Source organism: Entelurus aequoreus, linkage group LG03 (genome assembly GCF_033978785.1).
Source record: "Entelurus aequoreus isolate RoL-2023_Sb linkage group LG03, RoL_Eaeq_v1.1, whole genome shotgun sequence".
Lineage (NCBI taxonomy): Eukaryota > Metazoa > Chordata > Actinopteri > Syngnathiformes > Syngnathidae > Entelurus > Entelurus aequoreus.
The window spans coordinates 38933759-38958624 of NC_084733.1; the positions used below are offsets into that span (position 1 = coordinate 38933759).

Consider the following 24866-nt stretch of genomic DNA (forward strand, 5'->3'; position numbering starts at 1 on the left):
TTGCACTCTTTCATCCTTTTTATATACCTCTCGAGGAACTCTGAAGAAACGTTTATTCTTTTTGCGATTTGAACGAGTCGTACAGTCAAAAACAAAACAAGGATAGGGCATTTTTTCTTCGAGGAAGGCTAAATGGCGCTTCATACCCATTGAGAACAGAGCTAGATTGACCACCAAGCATATTTAACGGGAGGGAAATGAGCTGGACCTTAAATCAGTAAAATGCAAGCAATAGCAACATTTTTATTGTTGCAGCTAATATTAACTATATTTCTGGCGTCTTGACACCTTACTAAAACTGCTTCTCCAACCACTAGCGAGCAGCCAGCTACTAAGTCGCTTGAGCTGCTAGTAACGTTGGTTAAAATAAAGAAGAAGGAGTTCGAGCTGCTTCCTTATTGCTTTTGATACTAGATCTTAATCACGACTCTCACCTGTGTAATAGAAGGTTGTGGCACCAAGACAAGAAGTTGGTCAACTTTGAAAATCTACACGCTACCAACTTGATAATATATGGCTCTCAACAAATTATGGCAGCTCACAGAGCACATAAGTGCTGAAAGATACAACAATCAAATCAGTCGACATCCCAGCGAGAAAGGACATTGTAAATCACTGTTTTATGTTCCTGTTTGAAACTTGTAGCAAAAATGCAACATGATAACGTTCCAAAGCGCTCACAAAGTCTGACATCAGTGGTAGCAACGTGTTCTGAATGTTCTGTTGATGGAAAGAAGTCACAGTGATAATGTTATCACAAATGTGCCTGTTACTGTTATATTGCTGGGTATTGTGGCCAAACAGCCTAATTTTTGTTTCATCTGACATCACATGGACAAAGATAAGACCTTCTGGAGGAAAGTTCTGTGGTTAGATAAAACAAAAATTTAACTGTTTGGCCACAATACCTAGCAATATGTTTGGAGGAGAAAAGGTGAGGCCTTTAATCCCAGGAACACCATCCTACCATCAAGCATGGTGGTGGTGGTGGCCTGTTTCGCTGCCAATGGAACTGGTGCTTTACAGAGAGTAAATGGGACAATGAAAAAGGAGGATTACCTCCAAATTCTTCAGGACAACCTAAAATCATTAGCCCGGAGGTTGGGTCTTGGACGCAGTTGGGTGTTCCAACAGGACAACGACTCCAAACACATGTCAAAAGTGGTAAAGGAATGGCTAAATCAGGCTAGACTTAAGGTTTTAGAATGGCCTTCCCAAAGTCCTGACTTAAACGTGTGGACAATGCTGAAGAAACAAGTCCATGTCAGAAAACCAACACATTTAGCTGAACTGGACCAATTTTGTCAAGAGGAGTGGTCAAAAATTCAACCAGAAGCTTGTGGATGGCTACCAAATGCGCCTTATGGCAGTGAAACTTGCCAAAGGACATGTAACCAAATATTAACATTGCTGTATGTATACTTTTGACCCAGCAGATTTGGTCACATTTTCAGTAGACCCATAATGAATTCATAAAAGAACCAAACTTCATGAATGTTTTTTGTGACCAACAAGTATGTGCTCCAATCACTCTGTCACAAAAAAATAAGAGTTGTAGAAATTATTGGAAACTCAAGACAGCCATGACAATATGTTCTTTACAAGTGTATGTAAACTTTTGACCACGACTGTAGTTCCATCACTAGTTTAATAGATACAGAAACATTTGCATATAATGTTACCGTCAAATCCTTTAGGGGAGGAATCCCTTTGCCCGTGAACTTTGGGTGCGATAGCCCGTTTTCCGTACACATGGTGGTTGTTGGTGTTCTCGAAGGCGCTGTAGTCGAAGCTGGTCTTGGAGTACTTCTCCAGCTCCTTGGCCAGGTTGGATCGAGGCGTGCTGGTGGAGACATTGTTCTTGTGACCATACTGAGGATAGTCCAGTTGTTTGACAAAGCACATAGGCCTGGAAAATAAATGACGAGGGGGTGGAAGTTGGACCAAGCCACTGAACATTGCCCGAGGGAGGGGAATGAAATTTGGCTTAAAGCGGGCAGACTTGAAGGAAAGCGCAAACTGTTGGCAATAGTCCAAGGCTGAAATATGGAGGCGGATGCTGGAAAATTGAGTGCCTTTTCGGGGACAGGATATTCTATTTTTCTTATCTCGCTTTAAAACAAAGCCGTGATAATGTTTCATCATTTGATATCCTTATATATGTAGCCTCAAACCATAACAAGGAATAGATGAAGTGTACCTTCTTATCCTGTTTATGTTGAGTCAGATTTAAATATGAAATGTGCGATTAACTGTGACATCGCAGTATTTTCATTATTTACTTCAAACACACAATCACAAAAAATCGGTGCCGCAATGTGATAAATGTGACTGTGATTGTGTTACGATGATAAAGACATTTGTCTTCAATAGTAGGAGACAAATGCGGTCTCTTGCAAGTATCCACTAGAGAACATTTACATAAAACATAAAAGACTTCAACAGCTCTAAGAAATGCGATGGAGGGAAAAGAACAAAACATTCAGACATGTAAATTTAACTAACATGAGGCATCCCTCATATTATAGTAGGTCCATCTCAGAACATGCCTCAAACTATTAATCTAATGGCCACTTTTATCCAACGTCTGCCACTGATGTTGACAAAGTTTTAGTGTGCTTGTGTTGTTTGAAGACCACCTGATGAGGAGTGGGTGAAAAGAGAGTCTGCGCTACCTCAAGACCCGGTCAGAAGCCTGGTTGGGTTTAGAGCCGTCACAGCCTTGGTGTTTCTCCTGGGCTTTGGCCAGCTTCTCTGCTGCGGCAATGGGACATCCTGACAGACTGAAATACCATAAAACAAGTGGCGTCAGTGGGAAAGTACAACAACCTGGATTTGAGTGTGACAATTTGAATAAGTGATGTGTTGAGCTGAAACACAATGCTTGTTACAGTAGTGCAGACATCTGGCTGTCATCCAATCAGTCTGCTGTACAAAATCCTGAAATATTATTTAGTGTGCAAGTGTAAAACATGGTATTCTTCAAGTCTACTTGTTAACCATCACAACTTGACTCTTCAGATTACAGGCTTCATTAGTTCATGCTCAAAGACTAGATAGAGCAGCTACAGTCAGACTACAACTGATCAGATCAGGCTATACCTGTCCTATCTAGTCTTTGAACTTTAGTTTGATCGACTGCTCTCATTTGATTTTGTCATTTAAAGTCAGACTAGAGCTCAAATCCTAGGGGACACCTCTCGTCAGGATAGGGCTGACAAGATCAGACTAGAAGTAGAAGTCCAAGACTAGGTTGGGCAGCGTTGATCTAGTCAGCTCTAGTTAACTAGAGCTCAAAGACTAGTTAAGGCAGTTCTAGTTTGAGTTAGTCAGAATAGAGCTCAAAGACTATATCGGACAGCTTTAGCTGACTAGATCAGACTAGAACTCTAAAGTAAATAGGACGGCACTTGAAATGATAGAGCTGACTAGATCACACTGAAGATCCAAGATGGCGGCGCTTCACGGCGGCAGCTTCTTGCGAGCGCTCCTGGAAGTGTAGACCAATTTGGCAAAAATACCCGTCAATTCAGTCAATTTCATGGCTGGCTCACAGCGTGTTCACTCCGTGATCACTTACGACCGACTTACGATTCTGGATGTGGAGAGATCGGGCCATTTTGGGCTGAAAGATGCGTGTACGGTGGACCTACTCGCTAGCTTGGGAATTCTTCGCGAGCTACATCCAGCAGTGGCCTTCGAAGCAGCGGCGTCCACTACCAGCGGAGACTGTCAACGAAAGAGACGTAAGCGGTGCGCTCGGAAGCAGAAGCGGGGGTGTCGGGTGGGGCTAACAACAAAGCTAAAGGCGTTGTTGTTAGCGGGGCTAACAAAAAAGCTAAATGCTAATCCACAAAGAAGCGCTAATAAGGAGTCTGTTAAGCTAGAACTAGCCAGCGCCAGGCTGGATAATCCCTGCACACATAGCAATTCTCTTAGAATAATATACAACTCACATAATGTTTTTTCTGCGTCAGAGGTGGACATGCATTTTACTGAGGTGGCAAACAATCTAAAAATTCCTGTCATATCAATTCCTAGATATGGTCGAAATTATTTAAAGTGCACTACGCATAATAAACGTAACATTATTAATATTGCTACTACGGATACTTTCAAGAAAAACTCCTCAAAACAGCCCACTACCTATAATATGGGCTTTTTAAACATAAGGTCATTGTCTTCCAAAACGTTATTAGTTAATGAAGTCATTAGAGACAACAATCTTGATGTCGTTGGTCTAGCCGAGACCTGGCTCAAACCAGACAAATTTTTTGCGCTGGGTGAGGCGTCTCCTCCTGGCTATACGGGAACGCATATTGCCCGTCCCATTAAAAGGGGTGGGGGTGTTGCACTAATATACAACAAAAACTTTAGCCTCACCTCGGACCTAAATAATAAATATAACTCGTTTGAGGTGCTTACTGTGAGGTTTGTCACACCGCTGCCTCTGCACCTGGCTGTCATCTACCGCCCCCCAGGGCCCTATTCGGACTTTATCAATGAATTTTCAGAGTTCGTTGCTGATCTAGTGACGCACGCCGACAATATAATCATAATGGGAGACTTTAACATCCATATGAATACCCCATCGGACCCTCCATGCGTGGCGCTCCAGACTATAATTGATAGCTGTGGTCTTACACAAATAATAAATGAACCCACGCATCGCAACGGTAATACGATAGATCTAGTGCTTGTCAGGGGTGTCACCACCTCCAAAGTTACGATACTTCCGTACACTAAAGTAATGTCCGATCATTACCTTATAAAATTCGAAGTTCTGACTCATTGTCAACACACTAATAATAATAATAATAACTACTATAGCAGCCGCAACATTAATGCTGCCACAACGACGACTCTTACTGACCTACTGCCTTCGGTAATGGCACCATTCCCAAATTATGTGGGCTCTATTGATAACCTCACTAACAACTTTAACGACGCCCTGCGCGACACCATTGATAGTGTAGGACCGCTAAAGCTAAAAAGGGCCCCTAAAAGGCGTACCCCATGGTTTACAGAAGAAACTAAAGCCCAGAAATTATCATGTAGAAAGCTGGAACGCAAATGGCGTGCGACTAAACTTGAGGTTTTCCATCAAGCATGGAGTGATAGTTTAATAACTTATAAACGCATGCTTACCTCAGCTAAAGCTAAATATTACTCAAATCTCATCCACCTCAACAAAAAGGATCCTAAATTTTTGTTTAGTACAGTAGCATCGCTAACCCAACAAGGGACTCCTCCCAGTAGCTCCACCCACTCAGCAGATGACTTTATGAATTTCTTTAATAAGAAAATTGAAGTCATTAGAAAAGAGATTAAAGACAATGCATCTCAGCTACAACTGGGTTCTATTAACACGGATACGACTGTATATACGACACTGCCCTCCAAAATAGTTTCTCCCTCTTTGATGAAATAACATTGGAGGAATTGTTAAAATGTGTAAATGGGACAAAACAAACAACATGTTTACTTGACCCAATTCCTGGGAAACTTATCAAGGAGCTTTTTGTTTTATTAGGTCCATCAGTGTTAAATATTATAAACTTATCACTTTCCTCTGGTACTGTTCCCCTAGCATTCAAAAAAGCGGTTATTCATCCTCTACTCAAAAGACCTAACCTCGATCCTGACCTCATGGTGAACTACCGGCCGGTGTCCCACCTTCCGTTTATCTCGAAAATCCTCTAAAAAATTGTCGCACAGCAGCTAAATGAACACTCAGCGTCTAACAATCTCTGTGAACCTTTTCAATCCGGTTTCAGGGCAAATCACTCTACGGAGACAGCCCTCGCAAAAATGACTAATGATCTATTGCTAACGATGGATTCTGATGCGTCATCTATGTTGCTGCTTCTTGATCTTAGCGCCGCTTTCGATACTGTTGATCATAATATTTTATTAGAGCGTATCAAAACGCGTATTGGGATGTCAGACTTAGCCTTGTCTTGGTTTAACTCTTATCTTACTGACAGGATGCAGTGTGTCTCCCATAACAATGTGACCTCGGACTATGTTAAGGTAACGTGCGGAGTTCCCCAGGGTTCGGTTCTTGGCCCTGCACTCTTTAGTATTTACATGCTGCCGCTAGGTGACATCATACGCAAATACGGTGTTAGCTTTCACTGTTATGCGGATGACACCCAACTCTACATGCCCCTAAAGCTGACCAACACGCCGGATTGTAGTCAGCTGGAGGCGTGTCTTAATGAAATTAAACAATGGATGTCCGATAACTTTTTGCAACTCAACGCTAAGAAAACGGAAATGCTGATTATCGGTCCTGCTCAACACCGACATCTATTTAATAATACCACCATAACATTTGACAACCAAACAATTAAACAAGGCGACTCGGTAAAGAATCTAGGTATTATCTTCGACCCAACTCTCTCGTTTGAGTCACACATAAAACGGCCTTCTATCATCTCCGTAATATCGCTAAAATTCGTTCCATTTTGTCCACAAACGATGCTGAGATCATTATCCATGCGTTCGTTACATCTCGTCTCGATTACTGAAACGTTTTGTTTTCGGGCCTCCCTATGTCTAGCATTAAAAGATTACAGATGGTACAAAATGCGGCTGCTAGACTTTTGACAAAAACAAGAAAGTTTGATCATATTACGCCTATACTGGCTCACTTGTACTGGCTTCCTGTGCACCTAAGATGCGACTTTAAGGTTTTACTACTTACGTATAAAATACTACACGGTCAAGCTCCTGCCTATCTTGCCGATTGTATTGTACCATATGTCCCGGCAAGAAATCTGCGTTCAAAGAACTCCGGCTTATTAGTGATTCCCAGAGCCCAAAAAAAGTCTGCGGGCTATAGAGCGTTTTCTATTCGGGCTCCAATATTATGGAATGCCCTCCCGGTAAAAGTTAGAGATGCTACCTCAGTAGAAGCATTTAAGTCTCATCTTAAAACTCATTTGTATACTCTAGCCTTTAAATAGACTCCCTTTTTAGACCAGTTGATCTGCCGTTTCTTTTCTTTTCTTTTCTACTCTGCTCCGGGGTGGACCGCTAGCCTGTTCATCCGATGGGGACATCTCTACGCTGCTGACCCATCTCCGCTCGGGATGGTTCCTGCTGGCCCCACCATGGACTGGACTTTCGCTGATGTGTTGGACTTTCACAATATTATGTCAGACCCACTCGACATCCATTGCTTTCGGTCTCCCCTAGAGGGGGGGTTACCCACATATGCGGTCCTCTCCAAGGTTTCTCATAGTCATTCACATTGACGTCCCACTGGGGTGAGTTTTCCTTGCCCGTATGTGGGCTCTGTACCGAGGATGTCGTTGTGGCTTGTACAGCCCTTTGAGACACTTGTGATTTAGGGCTATATAAATAAACATTGATTGATTGATTGAAGGTCAAAGACTAGATAGGGCACCTCTCATCTGACTAGAGCTAACAAGATAAGACCAAAGTTGTCCTATCTAGTATTGAATTCTGGTGTATACTAGTCAGCTTTAGCTTAACTTAAGTTCTCCTATCTAGAGCAAATAAGACAAGACTGAGGTCAATGACTAGATAGGACAACACTAGTATGACTAAAGATGACAAGATCAGACTAGAGCTATCTTATCTTGCCTTTGACCTCAAGTCTGATCTATTCAGCTCTAGCTTCAGATCAGACTACATAAAATCAGACTACATTTAGTCAGCTCTAGCCTAACTAGAGATGTTCTATATTTGAGTTTTAGTCGGATCTAGTCAGCTTCACTGTAATCTAGTCAAACTAGAACTGTCCTATTTTGTCTTTGAACTCTAGTCTGAGCTAATCAGACTATAGGTGTCTAGTGTTTGAGCTCTAGTCTGATCTAGTCAGACTAGAGGTGTTTCAGACAAGAGGACAAAGACTAGATAGGACACCTCTAGTCTGACTAGATCAAACCAGAGCTGAATAGATGAGGCTAGAGGTCAAAGACTAGCTAGGTCAGTAGTCTGAACTGGTCAGCTCTAGTCAGACTAGAGCTGTCCTATCTAAGTTTATAAGCACATGAACCAATGAATTCTGTTCGGATGAGAGGCGAAACGTCTTCTTCAAAAAAGCTGAAAAGTTTAGTTGCAATCTATTCAATGCCCTGAGAATATGAATGAAAACATTCACAAGCTTGTTACGCATGTCTCAAATAAACAAAAAAACCCAAACCATACCATAATAATCAGTACAAAATCTCAAGTTCTTGGGTGACAGACTCACAATAATTGCCATCGCATATACTCCCCTATGATGATACATGCATTGTATATGCATTTAGCAACATATTTTCCCCTGCCCATATAATATAGGGACACACATATTAGGACACGTGGCCATCCCACCAAGTCAGTCACAATTTTGCACTTTCATTCACAAAAAAATAGTTTGCAATTTGTCTTGCAAGGATTTTGATCCATTCAGTCAGGTGAACTTTTGTGAGGTCTAAGGTTGCATGCAATCCCTGTTCACGGGTTGAGGTAAGAGCTGTCAAGTTCTTTCCTACTAAGGCCCCGTTTACACTAAGCCGGATAAGGTTATCCAGGGCAAATCTCACCTAACCTTATCCGTGTCCACACACAACAATGCCACCGTTTAAGACCCCCGTCCGCCGGCGCAACGCCACTTATTACGCATGCGCGTAAAATGCGCACGTCATAGTCACCTCCAGTGTTGCTTTGTGTGCAAGTTCTTAAATTTAACTTATCTGAACAATATCCAGTGTTGTGGTATTTCAATTAACTAGAATCCAGTGTGCTGAGGGGCCCTACTGTAGTGAATCACACCTGAGACATCATAAATTAATCACATCTTTATTAGACACGTAAACAATGTGATAAAGAACATTTTACATTAATTAAACTAGGGATCTAGATATCTGGTCAGGACACTCCTCACTCTTTTGCCTTCACCTTCATTGTTCATTTCTTTTTGGTGACTTTATATACTCTGGACCTAGACGGCGAGTCCGCGACATACATGGCGGACAATAACTGATACGGTCTGCTTTGATGGTCTAAATGCATTCGCCGTTTTCCGTAGTTAGTTTTCCCTCGACGGCCAGGTAATACAAAGCACACTCTACCTTTTTTATCACATCCACGGGAGCTCGCATTCTCGTTGACTATCCTTCGACAAATGGAAAAAGTTTTTCGCGCATTGGAAAGTTCTCTTGCCGTCTAAGAAGTGTTGTATCCGAAATATCTGCAATCGCTTTCTTTTAAGGTATTCATGTGTGATTTCCACAAGCGTCTGTACATGTAGAAGAATGAGAAACATGGCATGTCTGGATGACTCGCCTTCATATTTCCAGTGGTTAGCTCCGAGTTATGAAACCGCTTTGTTATGAAGCTGGCTGTGGCGCGTTCTTTCTGACGTCACTTCCTGTGTGGGCGCGGCCTTTCTGGCGTCACTTCCTCTCCGAACTCACTTTGTAAACGATCAATGAGTCCATACAAAGCTAAGTGCTGGAGAGTCAATAATTACACGGCTGACTTACCCGTGTAAAAATTTGTCCGAGGGGGGGGACCTTAAACCATGGTTTAGTGTGGCTGAAACGGGGCTTAGGCTAAATAATTATTCGATTAAGGGGTTAAACGGCTTAGTGTAGACATGGCCTAAGGAACAGTCACATTGAAACAGAAAATGTCCTGTTGGACCCATGATTGAATACTTTAAAAAAGCACACCTCTAAAGTGGACACACACTAAAATAGAGCTGGGATAACATCACCTGACAACTAACTGACCAAACGTGACAAGGGTCCGTGCTGATCCTTAACCTCAATTTTCCTCTGTGCTAGTTTGTCCAACGTGTCAGGCCTCACAAAAATGCTCTTTGACAGTGTCCCGAAGCCAGTGTGTTCACAGGAACCTGTCTTTGCAGCGAACGTGTATCATAAAGTGAAAGTTTACGACACGTGTGCCTATTTTCCGCCCGAGCCGTGTCACCGAGCACAGCGTGGGGGCTCTGTGGTCCTCGCAGGTCTGCACCTTCGCTGTCAACCCGGCTGAGTGGCAGAAAGGTGCTAATAGCTGCTGCTATGCTTAAACTCCCCGAGCATCTGCTGTGGGTGACACTCCTCTTTCACTCTAACCTCGCCCCGTCTGACAGCACGGCTATTTTGGTTTCCCCCTTCAAACTTGCACCTGATAGATATTCCCCCCCCCAACCAGGGGCTGATGAATGATTTACAGTGTAGCATGTGTGAGCTGATGCATTCTAATCCGTCTCATTTAAAATATGGCATCGTAAACTAGCAGAACAACTTGAACAAGAACACTCAGGAAGCAAATACTTTTGCCAAGGCGTAAATATATGTCAGCTGCACAATCAATCGGTGGACATTTGGCTACATTATCTTAAATTTCTTCTGGATCCAAGACCATAGCACAACAAACAAACAAGCTTATCTATTTCTCTGTCGTCAAGAAATGTAATAGTTTTCAAGTGGAATAAGGGATGGGTACCGAATTCTGTAATTGTATAGGCACCGGCCGAATTCCGTCGGTACTACTGGGTATTTATTCACGTTAAATCAAATGGTGCCATATTTCGATGCCTTTGTTGCACATGACGTCATGTGCAGTTGCCGACTCGGCTCAAACACTTGGCGGGCAAACAAGCACTCAGGCAACACTCAGACGGGACTCAGTCGGGCTGTCTCTAGGTCAGGGGTTGGGAACCTTTTTGGCTTAGAGAGCCATTAAAAGCCAAATATTTTAAAATGTATTTCCGTGAGAGCCATATAATATTTTTTAACACTGAATATAACTAAATGCGTGCATTTTTAGGTAAGACCAACATGTTTAGAGTATAATAAGTCTCTTATTCTTTTTAATACCATTGTTATTCTGAAGCTAACCAATAATAAATAAAATACTGCTTACCATTAATGCAACTTCTTGAACAGGTGCGGTCGAAAACGGATGGATGGATTAAAACTAGAGATGTCTGATAAATGCTTTAAAATGTAATATCGGACATTATCGGTATCGTTTTTTTTATCGGTACCGTTTTTTTAATTATCGGTATCGGTTTTTTATTTTTTCAAATTTTTATTAAATCAACATAACAAACACAAAATACACTTACAATTAGTGCACCAACCCAAAAAACCTCCCTTCCCCATTTGCACTCATTCACACTCATTCACACAAAAAGGTTGTTTCTTTCTGTTATTAATATTCTGGTTACTACATAATATATCAATATATATCAATACAGTCTGCAAGGGATACAGTCCGTAAGCACACATGATTGTGCGTGCTGCTGGTCCACTAATAGTACTAACCTTTAACAGTTAATTTTACTAATTTTCATTGATTACTAGTTGCTAGGTAACTGTTTTTATATTGTTTTACTTTCTTTTTTATTCAAGAAAATGTTTTAAATGTGTTTATCTTATTATTATTATTTTTTTTAAAAAGGACCTTATCTTCACCATACCTGGTCGTCCAAATTAGGCATAATAATGTGTTGATTCCACAACTGTATATATCGGTATCGGTAATTAATAGTTGGACAATATCAGAATATCGGATATCGGCAAAAAAAGCCATTATCGGACATCCCTAATTAAAATGCATGAAAATGTTTTATATTTTCAACGTTATTTTTAAAACTGTGATTACCAGAGGAATTATTCATTACTTATCGTGTTAAGCGATGTCAGCTGAGATTTATCTGAGAGCCAGATGCAGTCATCAGAAGAGCCACATCTGGCTCGAGAGCCAAAGGTTTCCTACCCCTGCTCTAGGTGATACTGGAATTTTGCCAACATAGCAAGTATGCCTGATAGAAAACACTCAAACATAAAGTAAGGCGTTACTTTTTAAAAAGGGCTACCTCTATGCTAATATACTTTGTTTTTGCCAGAGACATGCTACTGATTAGCATTAGTGATTTCACATGGTGATTTCAACACCTCCAAATTTTGTAGTGAAAACTACAACTAAGATGCATGAACAAAGAGCTGGCGAGTTGTGTGGCTTTCCTACTAAAAATGTCCGTACGATCAAATCCAGAAAAACGGTGTATGGAAGAAATAAAATCAGATATATTAAATGTTTGTACGCACAAATCCAAGCACATTTTTACCTTTCTATCGCTATCCACTTTAACTCAACCCCAGACGTGTAAATACGCAAGGAATATTGAAAGCCATGTGACTGAGAACGGTACGTGCTGCCCAATTAGGACTCAGTAAAAGGCGCTTCTTTATCCTGCTCCGGAAAACAGCATGCAGGCTAAACAAATAAAATAAATAAATAAATAGTCGGGCATCAGGAACAAAGTGAAGAAGAAGATGGATGTACATCACTAAAACAGATGAGCGTTTGAAAAGATACTCGTTGCAACCGCCGCACCTTCCTCTCCCACACAAACACAGACGACCATCCCCGATATGATACTAAGGATGAGTGAGTCTGATTGCCCCCTATAGCTGGGATGTTTCTGACATCATGTCCCGCCCAGTGAATACTGGTGGTGGTCAACCTAGCTCTGTACTCAATGGGTACTAGGCGCCATTTAGCCTTTCACAAAAAAAAAAAGCCCTATACTTGTGTTGATTTTGGCTGTACGAATCGGGGAAAGAATAAAAATGTCTGCAGAGTTCCTCGAGAGATAATCAAAAAGGGCGGAAGAGTGCAAGATATTATAAAACGACGACGATAAAAGCGTCTCACACTCCAGTCCAATGGAGCAGAGTCGAAGAATTCGTGAGTTTGCATTGATTACTTCGTTAAAGGTTTGTTTGATATACTTTTAACGTTTATCATTTCCCATTTAAGTATTATCTTGATATTATTCGTATTTCTTAAACACATTTTTGCTATGAAAGTTTCAAAAAGCGCCAACTCGGCGAGTAAAAATAAAAGAAAGCAAATGTGAGTAAAACCTAAAAGAGTTAAGCTTTTACCAAAGGCAACAATCGTAAATGAAGCTTTTAGCACGTAAAACACTGTTGACATATGTAGTTATATTTTGATAAAGACAGATAAAATCCCGCCTACTTGTTATTGCTGTGTACAACAACAGCAACAAACTTGGCTTCTTAAGACGCAAAGTTAAATTATGAAAGGCAACCTTACCCGAGCAAAAACTATGCATATTTATCCGGTAGAGTCTTGATATCCATTTCCTTGACACAGCCACACACAAAGAAGATGTAGACCTCCATGCTTTTCTAAGTCTCCATCTGTTTTGTCGTGTAGAATGGCGTCTGGAGCACAATAGTTCAATTAGTTTGGGAATGCGACCAACGTTTAACCCTTGATATCACTCGACAAATATATTTTTGATAACGTATAGGGATCTATTCCATTGAATAGTTGGGAATATGTGTGTGAATGGGTGAATGTGGAAATACTGTCAAAGCGCTTTGAGTACCTTGAAAGTAGAAAAGCGCTATAAAAGTATAACCCATTTATCATTTATCATAATAGTTAGATTTTTTTGCTCGCAACTGCTTTTCGCTGAAAGATTTAAGCCTCTTTTGTACTCAGATAGTTTGTGTGCTGCTTACTGTACAACAGCCATCTTGGTTTGGTTGACCTCCACTGGTTTTCACTTCAAGGAAGAAGTCGGAATATAAGCAATAGAAATACAATTTGTGTAACTTCAAACAAAATGTGTTCATACGGTATGCTTCCTGGTGCCCTTAGCTTTGTGAAAATCATTTTTCATTTAAACATGCCAGTGCTATAAAAAGGGATACGAAAGACTTTGACTCTTGTTTGATTACTCAATCTATTACAATTTAGGAGAGGCCTGTCGCAGCCGTACAGTATGAGATCCCCCCCATTGTGTCTCGCCAAACGCTTCTGCCCGCTGCAGTCACAGGAAGACATTGTGGCAAAATGATTGTCTAGATAAATTAATATATGTCTTCACAAATGTGTATATGAAACAATAAATGCATTGGAGAAATTGTGAATTTCGAAGTGGTTACATTGTTCAAATTAAATGTTGCCAGGCCCGAATGTCTCTGAGGTGCACATCAATCAATCTGAAGAGTAAAAGTTGGTACTTATTTTTGTAGACAGTTACCCAGCATCACTTATGTGTGTAGCAAGAGTATCCACAGCCAGTAGAAATGAGCGTACGACAGCCATGAAGCTGCTGTGAGGCACTGTACTTTTCCACGTCAACGTCAGTTTTTATCTCAATTTTGCTGTGAAAAAGGACGTAGTGCATGTTTTTGTGCGTACACAAGCTTGATACGTGAGAGCATGGGTGTGTCCTAAGTTAAACACTTACATTATTAACACTTTGTAGGGTGCTACATAAGACTAGATTCAGCCTAAGTGCAAAGACTACTTCTTGACTAGGCCACACACTGTAGTCTATACACAACTGCCATCTGACGTCTTGCTATTGCAACTGCTTACAAATGAGACTCAGAAGTGTAACAAAACAAGATATAACAACTGGACAGCATTGTTATCTTTTTTAACTCACTGCTAAATGTTAAATTAAAAAAATGATGTTATTATTAAACAAATTCACATTTATTTACACATGAACACACAAAAGTATCATCTGGTATCGGTAACAATTCCCTGGTGCCACAAATTGGCACAATATATATTCAAATGTGAAAGGTACCCATCCCTAAGTGGAATAATATATTTAGTTGTTACTATTCGGTCTTTGTGAGATCCCCGTTATGTGTTATTGTTACTTCTCGCCTATATATCTCTTGGTAACCTAATTGGGTTTTTTGGAATTTTTTTGTATTTTGTCACCAAAATTTAAATTTATTCAAACTTTTTTAGCTTGGAATCATTGCTGCTTGATTTATTGCTTCCTTCTACGAACAACTCTGACTCTTTATCCTGCCTATCTAAAGGAACGTAGTTGGTATACAGTAGTACCGCAACTTAAGAGTGTTTTGAGATAGGAACTGTCTCTTGGCTAATTGTTATGCTTTATGTTGCGGACACAAATTTGTGTTTCAACCTTCCCTGCTATTAGTTGGCATATCAAATGCCACAAAGAACTCCACATGATCCGCCCAAAACACCTGGTCTTACTCGCTGGCATTAGCTATAGTTAGGGATCGACATATATTTGTTTTCTCATGATTGGAACGACGAAAGTGAGCATATGCCAGCCAAGTACATTCAAATAATATTTAACCGGTGGACATTTATCCATGAAAATATGGAAAAGCTGCTGATGGTGGGTTTGAAAGAGAAGCAGCTGGAAGGAGTTACTAAAGATATTAACACTTATTCGGGCAGTTGTTTACTACATGATATCATATTGTTTTTTGTACAATAATTCTGGGTAACACTTTAGTATGGGGAACATACTCACCATTAATTAGTTGCTTATTAACATGCAAATTAGTAACATATTGGCTCTTAATTAGTCATTATTAAGTACTTATTAATGCCTTATTCTGCATGGTCTTATTATACAACCAGTAAGCCATTAACTAAGAGTGTTCCTTCAATAACCTCAGAATTATTGCTTATTAGTAACCCTAACCCCAACCCTAACCTTAACCCTAACCCTTATATGTTCCCCTAGTGGCCAAATAACTCTAAATTAAGTCTGTGTTACTTTAATAAGCAACTCATTAATGGTGAATATGTTCCCCATACTTAAGTGTTACCTAATTCTGACCTAAAAGTTTGATTTTCTTTTTTAAAAAGCACATTACATGTTACAATTGTACTGTTTTGGGGACCAAGCACCAATGGTGGAATAGATTTTAATGAATTTCAATGAGCGACGTGGATTTGAGATATAGTGTTTTGAGTTCAGAACCAACCAAGCTTGTTAGTTGAGGTACTACTGTAATTGTATTCCATCATCACTGTGTACATTTTGAATACTGACTCTGCTGCACACAAAAACAAATATAAAGAGACAAACTGAGACCAATGAAAAACAATGGTCAAGCCATTATAAGAACAGTAATCAACGCACCAAAACAAGGCAAAAAGGAAGGCAAAATGATGAGAAGGGGGACAAAAATGGAGGAGGGCAAAAAATAAAAATATCAAAAATTAATCTTCTATCCATATGAACTGAAAAAGGTCCCACAGTAAAAAAAAAAAAAAGACATAGACCAAGCCTGTTTCATGTGTCCAGGCTGTCACTTACCTTCTGTGGGAGTTTCTGTTGCTATTGACATGGCCGCGTCCGGTGCAGCCAGGCGTGGGACACTTAAGAACGTTCTCATACATAGCCACAACTTCATAGCGACAGGAGACAGGAGTGAGAGACACGGAAGGTTAGGAGCCCCTCGCAAACCACGCGTGAGTTCTATTAGTGTGTAAGCTTGGCATTATAAACATCATTAAGAAATGAGCCTGCGTGAACCTAAATGACCTCGTCTTCATTTTAATGAACGCCTGTTTGAAAAGGGCAGGCGAGGTTTCCCGCCATATTGCTTCCACTTATCCGAGCCTTTCGAATTAATATTCATGCAATGGGCACGGTCATGAATTAAAAAGGAGCCATTTAGGTTCAACAGGACACAGAAATGGAAGGGGGTGGGGGGGGTTGGGGCCATGCGGAAAGCAGACAATCATGCAAAACACACATGCTGAAATCAACAGAAGATGCTGACACTCCTTGATAGAGTGCGCTTTCTTATCACATTGACACCGTAGTCTTCGATACCATTTACCATTAAAACACATAACTATCTCACATCCCTGTGGCAAGCAGACAATTAGATTAATGATCTATAGATGTCTGAGAGGCGCTGGGACGCAGGCGAGGGTCGTCTCGACACCGCGGCACGTAGGGCCAAACCCCATCGGCATCAGCTTCATCATTATCACCCCCTTAAACTTTCACCTCTCATCATCCTCTTTTCTTTACATACTAATTGGTGTTCGGTGCAGGTAATTGGAAAAAAGCCTGCCACCTCAACCTGCCACTAGCCAATACATTATGCATATCCAAGTTTAGCCCTGCCCTCTACAGCGAGGCAGGAAATTGAAGCAAAAAAAAAAAGAACATATCACAAAGGATGCACACTGAGGAAACAAATACATGGTGTGTTGTACATTACACCAGAAAACATTACCGTTTACAGTGACAAAAAGAAAAAAAAAGGCTGCAATGAGCAAACAGCGGCGGGAATGAATGCGTTCGAGACATAAATTAATTGTCATTTTTCACATTTCCCAAGGAGCTGTCTGGCTGCACGGTGTGATTTCCCAATTAAATGAAACCACTGCATTAATAAAACATAATCTATCCGGCGCTGCAACGGCGCCAACAGTGAGAGAGTTGAATATGTCCTGCAGGCGATCACTCTTTACCTTTAAACTAGTCAAAACAAGGAGTCTGTCGGTATGAGGCTATTGGACATGTATTGACAGGACTTCAGGGATTGGCTGACGAGGCAAAGACTCCCTAATGATTCCTGTCAGGTCACCTTTTAAATGTCTCCAGACTGAAGTGAGTGTGTCAGATTACTCACTGGCCAATGGGGGTTGTATTGGTGCTTGAGAATTTACACAGACACCTTTAATGTGGATTATATATGAATACAAACGGTATGTAACAATATTTAAATGGAAATTGGCAAAATTGCAAGTTTCTATAACAGGGGACAGCTCTGTGTAAAACCTTTTAAACACATTTCGGCCAAGTAGAAATCAATAATTATAAATACAATATTTTATCCAGTTTACAGCATAAAACACCTGCTTATGACCTATTTCCAACATTATGAGAGCCCTCCAGACATTAAATAACATCCTTTACACTCGTTTAATCCAATACAGTAATGCCGCCTGAGGCCGAGCCAATCAGTGGCCAAGATATTAAACAGTGTCCTCTGATTGGGTCGCTCTCCTATAGTAGCCAATTCCACTGTAATATTGATATTTTTAGTATATTTAGCATTTTTTATGCTTGAAAACGCTTAATTTAGGCCAAACATTTTGTAAAAAAAACCTCAAATAATATCCAGGATGTGGTGAAACCACAATATTTGAAAGCGATTGTATAAAATATTCAAGTACTACACATAATTTCCAAAGATATATAACATACTGTATAACCATAGGAAATACATGTGTTGTTTATGGCAAACAATATCTAATTAATTCCAATGGACATTTCCAAAATAACCAATGCTTAAATCATAGTGAGAAATTTAAAGCACCTAATGAAGCCCATAGGCAATAACCGCTGATTCTAATGTGTATTTGTCTTTTGTGTTCCCAATGTATTGGTAGACCTGGGCAATATGGCTGAAAACTGTATCACAATATGCGTTTTTTATATTGATCGATATTGATAATTATTCATATTTTTTAGGACTTATTTAAGCCTGCGAATAAATACAGTAATACAATTTCCAACTTACCAAGGGTGCTATTTATCAGTGGAGAATGTGTCTGGTAGCCGGGTGGTGAAATACTGTCAGTACATTTGAAGGTAGTTGCACTTTCGAGACACTAGATGGCATTAGTGTAAAGCTATTGAACGCGACACAGAGTAGTTTGGGAAGCTACTCATTAAAGTGACACATTGGAAGTGTCAGAATGTTGCCGCACTGTCTGCATTAAAACCAACAAACAAAACTAAAGACTATTTTCTGTTATTGAGTTGATATTTCAAGATATCAATTTCTCTTCTCACTCCATGCAAAGAATCCACAGCTAAACAGGAAGACGGCGCAACCAAACATGGTAGCTGATACTATTACTTGATTAGCTGTTAGCATGTCACACCCATTGCTCAGTGACACTTCCCGTTTCCTGTTGAGACTGGGTTCCCAGAGCGCGAGTGACTTCATGCAACAAATCTTGATACATCAATTCTTGTTTCTTCCAACCAAAAATTATAAATATATATTGAATGTTTTATCGAACGCATTTTATATTGATATTGATTATGGGTCTATTGTAATATATATTGATATAGTTTTATTGCCCCAGCCTAATTTTTGGTATGTGTATTTTGCTTTAGCCTCCTCAAATAAATGGGCTATTTATTTGTCCAGAGTGTGTAACTGACAAAGGAACTAACGTCATTTCAGACAATGAGCTGCTATTTCCCCCCCATACTTTGAACCCTGCACTTTACACAATGCTGCGGAAAATTTATGGAATTTTCCAGGTTCATGAGATTCACATGTCGCCGATAAAATTAGCCTAGTTACATCAGACAAATTAAATTGCCGTGTCACACGAGACCAGGGCTGTTATGGCGGCCAAATCTGGCCTGTAAATGACACCATACCGGCCTCTGAGTTCAGTTCAAAACATGGGTGACTAACATTTGTGCAGAACATTCCTAGAAACATTAGAGTGTTCCTGTTGTATAGATCCTTGCATTAGCATTTTATCCTTGCTAGTAAACATAGAATACTGGGGTCCAAACTTGTGATTTACAGAATTGAGGCGTTCCTCAAGACACTCCTTTAGGTCCTCTTCTTTTTGGCAGTTACATTTTTTTGTAATGTGCTTCATGTAACTAAGGTGCTGCTGTAGCTTGCTTTCTTCAGATGTAGTCAGTAGTCGTTTGTTCAACTTCTTTAGTTATGCTAGTAGTGATCCTTAAGGTTGCATTTTAGGTTCCCTCTTTTTCATTATTTGGGCTATTCAACTGGTGGCCCGCGAGTTCAGTTCCAAAAACTAGTGATTGACTTACATTTTGCAGCAGATTCTTAAAAACACTGGAGTGCTGTCATAGAAATGATCTTTGACTAGCTTTTTTGGAGAAGGTCCTTAAAAACAGAAAACGCGCTCCTGTAATTCTGACGAAATAAATAAACAACAATCAAATGTCAACTGTAGAGGACACTGGTTTTCCGGAATATACAACATAGGACTAATAGTTCAAGGGAGAGGTTTGGCCCCCGGATCCTTAGCTTTTAGGAAATGTGGCCCCCGAAACAACTTAGTTGAATATCTTTGCGGGAGACCAATGGAATTGTTCACATTAAATCCAACACACTCACACAATCATTCACTCAGCCATTTAGTACATTATGCACTCGCCCTCATCATTGACAAGTAACAACGAAAATCACACGAAACAGTCCCAAAGCTGAAGAAGATTGACCCGGTCATAGAAAAAGAAAACGGAGGAGAAATCCACCACCAAAAATAGGACCTGAAAGATGTGCAGGAGGAGGAGAAGAAAAAAGACAGCGCTCAATGGCTACTCCGGTAGGCTTTTGTATGTTGTGTTACAGGCAATGTCTTTTGTTAAGTCTGTGAACAAACACAAGCGTCTATGTAAAGTTTTAATGTTTCAATGTTTACACCGGGCAGCATGGTGAACAGGGGTTATTACGTGTGCCTCACAATACGAAGGTCCTAGGTTCAATCCTGTGCTCGGGTAGGAATTGGGGGTTGAATCACCAAAATGATTCCTGGGCACGGCCACCGCTGCTGCTCACTGCTCCCCTCACCTCTCAGGGGGTGAACAAGGGGATGAGTCAAATGCAGAGGTTAATTTCACCACACTTAGTGTGTGTGTGACTATCATTGGTACTTTAACTTTTTAACTTTAACTTTCTGTGTGGAGTTTGCATGTTCTCCCCGTGACTGCGTGGGTTCCTCCGGGTACTCCGGCTTCCTCCCACCTCCAAAGACATGCACCTGGTGATAGGCTGATTGGCAACACTAAATTGGCCCTGGTGTGTGAATGTGAGTGTGAATGTTGTCTGTCAATCTGTGTTGGCCCTGTGATGAGGTGGCAACTTGTCCAGGGTGTACCCCAACTTCCGCCCGTGTGCAGGTTGGGATAGGCTCCGGCACCCCCTGCCACCCCATAAGGGACAAGCGGTAGAAAATGGATGGATGGATGGATGTTTACACCTGCAGCTTGCAGACTTGTGCTGCCAATATATGTACAAATAACATGTGTACAGGTGGGTGCAGCTTATATTTAGGTGTATTCTATAGTCCGAAAATGTTGTTAAATCAGGAACAAATGTCCACTGCAGAGAACGCTGGTTCTCAGGAGGACATAAAAGCAAACTATAATTAGCTCTTATTGGAACGAACACATCTTTGATGGTGTTCAATAAAGCCAAAGACCATGATCAATTATTTTATACAAATTCTTGCATTGGATCTCATTAGAAGTGTACTTAATGATGTGGCCAGAAAGCTATTAGGTGTTATCAAAAAAAAAACAAGGAAACACTTTCAGTGACAATCGCCTTATTCATTCCAAATACTACTGGTGCCTCATCATCACACCAAAGCTCAAGTGTTCTAAATTGTGTGTTTTGTGAGTACTTTTGTGTGAGTTAAAGCGCCGCCCCGCAGAACAAGTGTCATCTGTAACGCCGCCGGTCTTTACAAGCCTTTCTGTGACGGTAACTAATTTCTTTGCCATTATTAAAGCCCTCCTTTATTTTGATTGCACTCGCTGCCACGACAGCTCATATCTTGATTTTCATGGGGGATATTAATACAAATGCATTAACGGGTTTTTATTGAGAAGTTTGAGCAAGGTGAGTGAGGCTAAATAGCCTGGGTGAACTCCCACTATTCATTCAAGGCTAATGTTTATGGCCACTTCACTTGATCTGCAATTGTGAGATATGATACAAGGCTTTCCAGTCAGTGGAACCTAATTGAGCAGGCGACACAAATAAAAGAACGGCGCCGTGGCATGAGTGACTGCAGGCGAAGGGGCTCGGTGTTATCAAGGTCTGTACTCAAGAATGAAATGTTGTGACTTTATTGATGTAAACCAAGAAATAAACAATAGCAATCAAATAAATGCAGACCTCTGCTATAAATCCTGATAGTCGTAGATTCCTTTGTGTGTTCCTAGCTGATGTACTTTAAACCAAGACCAGAAAAATGTAATATTCTTAATTGATTGTGGGTTTTTATGATCCAAACCATCACCAAGTGTTAACAATAGGGGTGTAACGGTACACAAAAATTTCAGTTCGGTACGTACCTCGGTTTAGAGGTCACGGTTCGGTTCATTTTCGGTACAGTAAGAAAACAACAAAATATACATTTTTGGGTTATTTATTTACCAACTTTGCAAAATCTTCCACCAAAAATATTTTTGTTAGTGGAATATTTGATGTGAAGTAATCGGAACCTTGGATAGGTCAATAATTCATAATAACACTGATTTTGATTCAATATTATGTTTTGAGCAATGACAGTTAGAAAGAGAAAAAAAACAGCTTTGTTTTATTGGTCAACATTGCAACTTTTTCTAAATTACATTTAACCTTTAAACTTTTTTATTTCACTTTTGTTATGTTTTTGCTTATTTTAATAGTATTTTTAGAATGTGCCGTGGGCCTTTAAAACATTAGCTGTGGGCCGCAAATGGCCTCCGGGGCACACTTTTGACACCCCTGCTATAGATAATAAAAAAGTAAATCTGATAAACCGGTGAAAAGAGGATGTATGGTCAGTCTATCGTAGCCCGTTAGCTGCTAGCATGCCGTGTGTTGTGCCTTGGTGTGCAGTGTTTACACAACGTGCGTTACGCTACTTAATATGTCCGTGTGGAAACTCGTTCGGTACACCTCCGAACCGAACTGGAACCCCCGTACCAAAACAGTTCAATACAAATACACGTACCGTTACACCCCTAGTTAACAATAGACTAAAATAAGGTTTTCAGACACATTTTTTTTAACCAAAAATATATCTTTCTTTTAGCAAGATCAAACATACTCTGTTTTTTTTTTTATTGAGTATGGTTGCAAACAAACCCACCATACAGCCAAATCACGTATCGCGTACAGTAATAGTCCAATCAAAGTCAACCAGAGCCTTAGAGACAGTGTTTGCAGAGTGTCATTGAACTCACCACACTGCTATGTAAGTCTATCCAAAAAAAAATAAGAAGTTATTTTGCGCTTATTGGTTGAAAGCAAAGCTGTTTAGCACATGGGTTTGGTTGCATCAGTTAACCACAGCCGTTGCCCACGTGTTCTTGGATATGACACGGGTGCCAGCACTTTAATGGATAAGGTGGGAAATACATGGATTCGAGAAATAAATTACGGCAAAGTACGTAGGTGGCGTTTGTAGGGCTCCTCCCTATCTTAACCCTCCCTCGCCGCTTCATTGTCAGCAGTCTTAAATAAAGGTCAAATAAAAGTGAAGTATATCCATTTCATTCTTCATTTATACACATTTTGCAATGTTTTATGTGTGTAAAACTGAAAATATTGTCTATAAGAATGTATTTTTGTGTATCTGGAACAGATGGCTAACATACATTGCTTCCTATGGGAATTTCTTTTTGGTTTTAATACAATTTTGTCTTTACACTGTGGAATTTATTGACGCATTACTGGAGAAAACCGAGGTACCACTTAAGGCTGCAGCTATCGATTATTTTAATAAAATGGTAAATACTTGTACAGCGCTTTTCTACCTTCAAAGTATTCAAAGCACCTTGACAGTATTTCCCCATTTACCCATTCACACACTGATAGCAGGAGCTGCCATGCAAGGCCTTAACCACGACCCATCAGGAGCAGGGTTGAGTGTCTTGCTCAAGGACACAACGGCGGAAGCTGGGGGAATTGAACCAGGAACCCTCAAGTTGCTGGCACGGCCACTCGACCGACCAAGCCACGCCATCCCCTAATATTTGAGTAACTTATTGATCAACTTGTTAGATTCATGGGGTAATGGAATAAACCACACTTTATAGCCTCAATGCGTCATCACTATAGCATCTCTATAAATTACAAAAAACATAAGAAAAGGAAAACAATACTAAACTGTGTAGCCAAAAACCAGGTAATGTGTAATAAATAAATAACCAAACTAACCAAAAAGACTGCCTGATAAAGTATGATAAATTGAGTGACAATGTATTCAACAATTTAACACACACACATTTGAAAAGGTGTACATTGTACAAACGTTTGTAATATTGGTGTTTGATTTTTGGACAAACAACTTTTAGCATTAACATACAAACTGTAGCTGCTATCATGTCCTCACATGCCTACCTGTGTTTGAATAAAACATTCGTCAAACGCATGAGATGAAGTTTCTGCTTGTTTGCTGCTCTTAAATATGCAGGATGCTTTATGCTAATGTGCCGCAATATAGATGTAATGTTATTGCAAAATGGCAACTGCGTTTTAGAGCGCAAACATTTCATCATGATGTCTGTCTTTTCCACTTTTAAATGAAGGTGAAGTTTTTGACAGCTTATCTTGTCTTCTTTGGGCTGTTTGCTCTCTTTCTTCCTCTTCTTTAGCCAACTCTCGGCACTCCGCTGTGGCCCCCACACACGGGCCACATCACCCGAGGTGTGAGCTACATTATCGTAAGTGCACCGCTCTCATGTGCGCCGTATTGGAGAAGTCTTGCGGAAAACATTGAATTTATAAATGTTTATTTAATAAAATCAATAAACAAAACCACAAAGCAAGAAAATACGAATCAAAGTTTTCAAACCGTCCTACCACTGTACTACAGTATAGATCAAATACATCCAGAAAGTGTGACAATACAAAATGTGGGAATTGAAACTTGCTAAAAGCTGACCGTGCTTCTCTTGTCATTTCTAGTCGTGTATGTGGCAGTAATATGGACTATAACGTGGTGGCAATTACCCCAGACGGTAATAACTCCATCTGCAGGATCCAGGCATGTGATTTGAACTTAATGAACAAGACTGAAAACAAGCCGGGGGTTTGGGGGCCGCAGGTCCACGGCGGTGCCCTGGTGGGGGAGCAAGGGGGGGAAACCCCCCTCGAAGCTCCTGTTTTTTCAGCAATTCAACATGCAAAAATGAGCAAAAAAAGCTCCATTTAAAGATGTTTTAGTGTTTATATAATTGAAAAATGATCAACAGAGTTGACATAAATACATACCCCATTCATCCAAATGAATCACTATGTCTGTTTCAGTCACTA

General features: G+C 40.3%; 1 protein-coding gene across 1 annotated transcript in view; it reads right to left on the reverse strand.

The window, feature by feature from the left end:
• The window catches only part of myt1lb (myelin transcription factor 1-like, b), a 348050-nt gene that overhangs the window by 68225 nt on the left and 254959 nt on the right, over positions 1 to 24866 (reverse strand). The window contains exons 8-10 of the mRNA XM_062041789.1: positions 16124 to 16214; positions 2676 to 2783; positions 1683 to 1843 (exon numbers count right to left, since the gene is read on the reverse strand). Of these exons, the coding sequence (XP_061897773.1) occupies positions 1683 to 1843; positions 2676 to 2783; positions 16124 to 16214 (360 nt within the window). The remainder of the gene's footprint in view (positions 1 to 1682; positions 1844 to 2675; positions 2784 to 16123; positions 16215 to 24866) is intronic.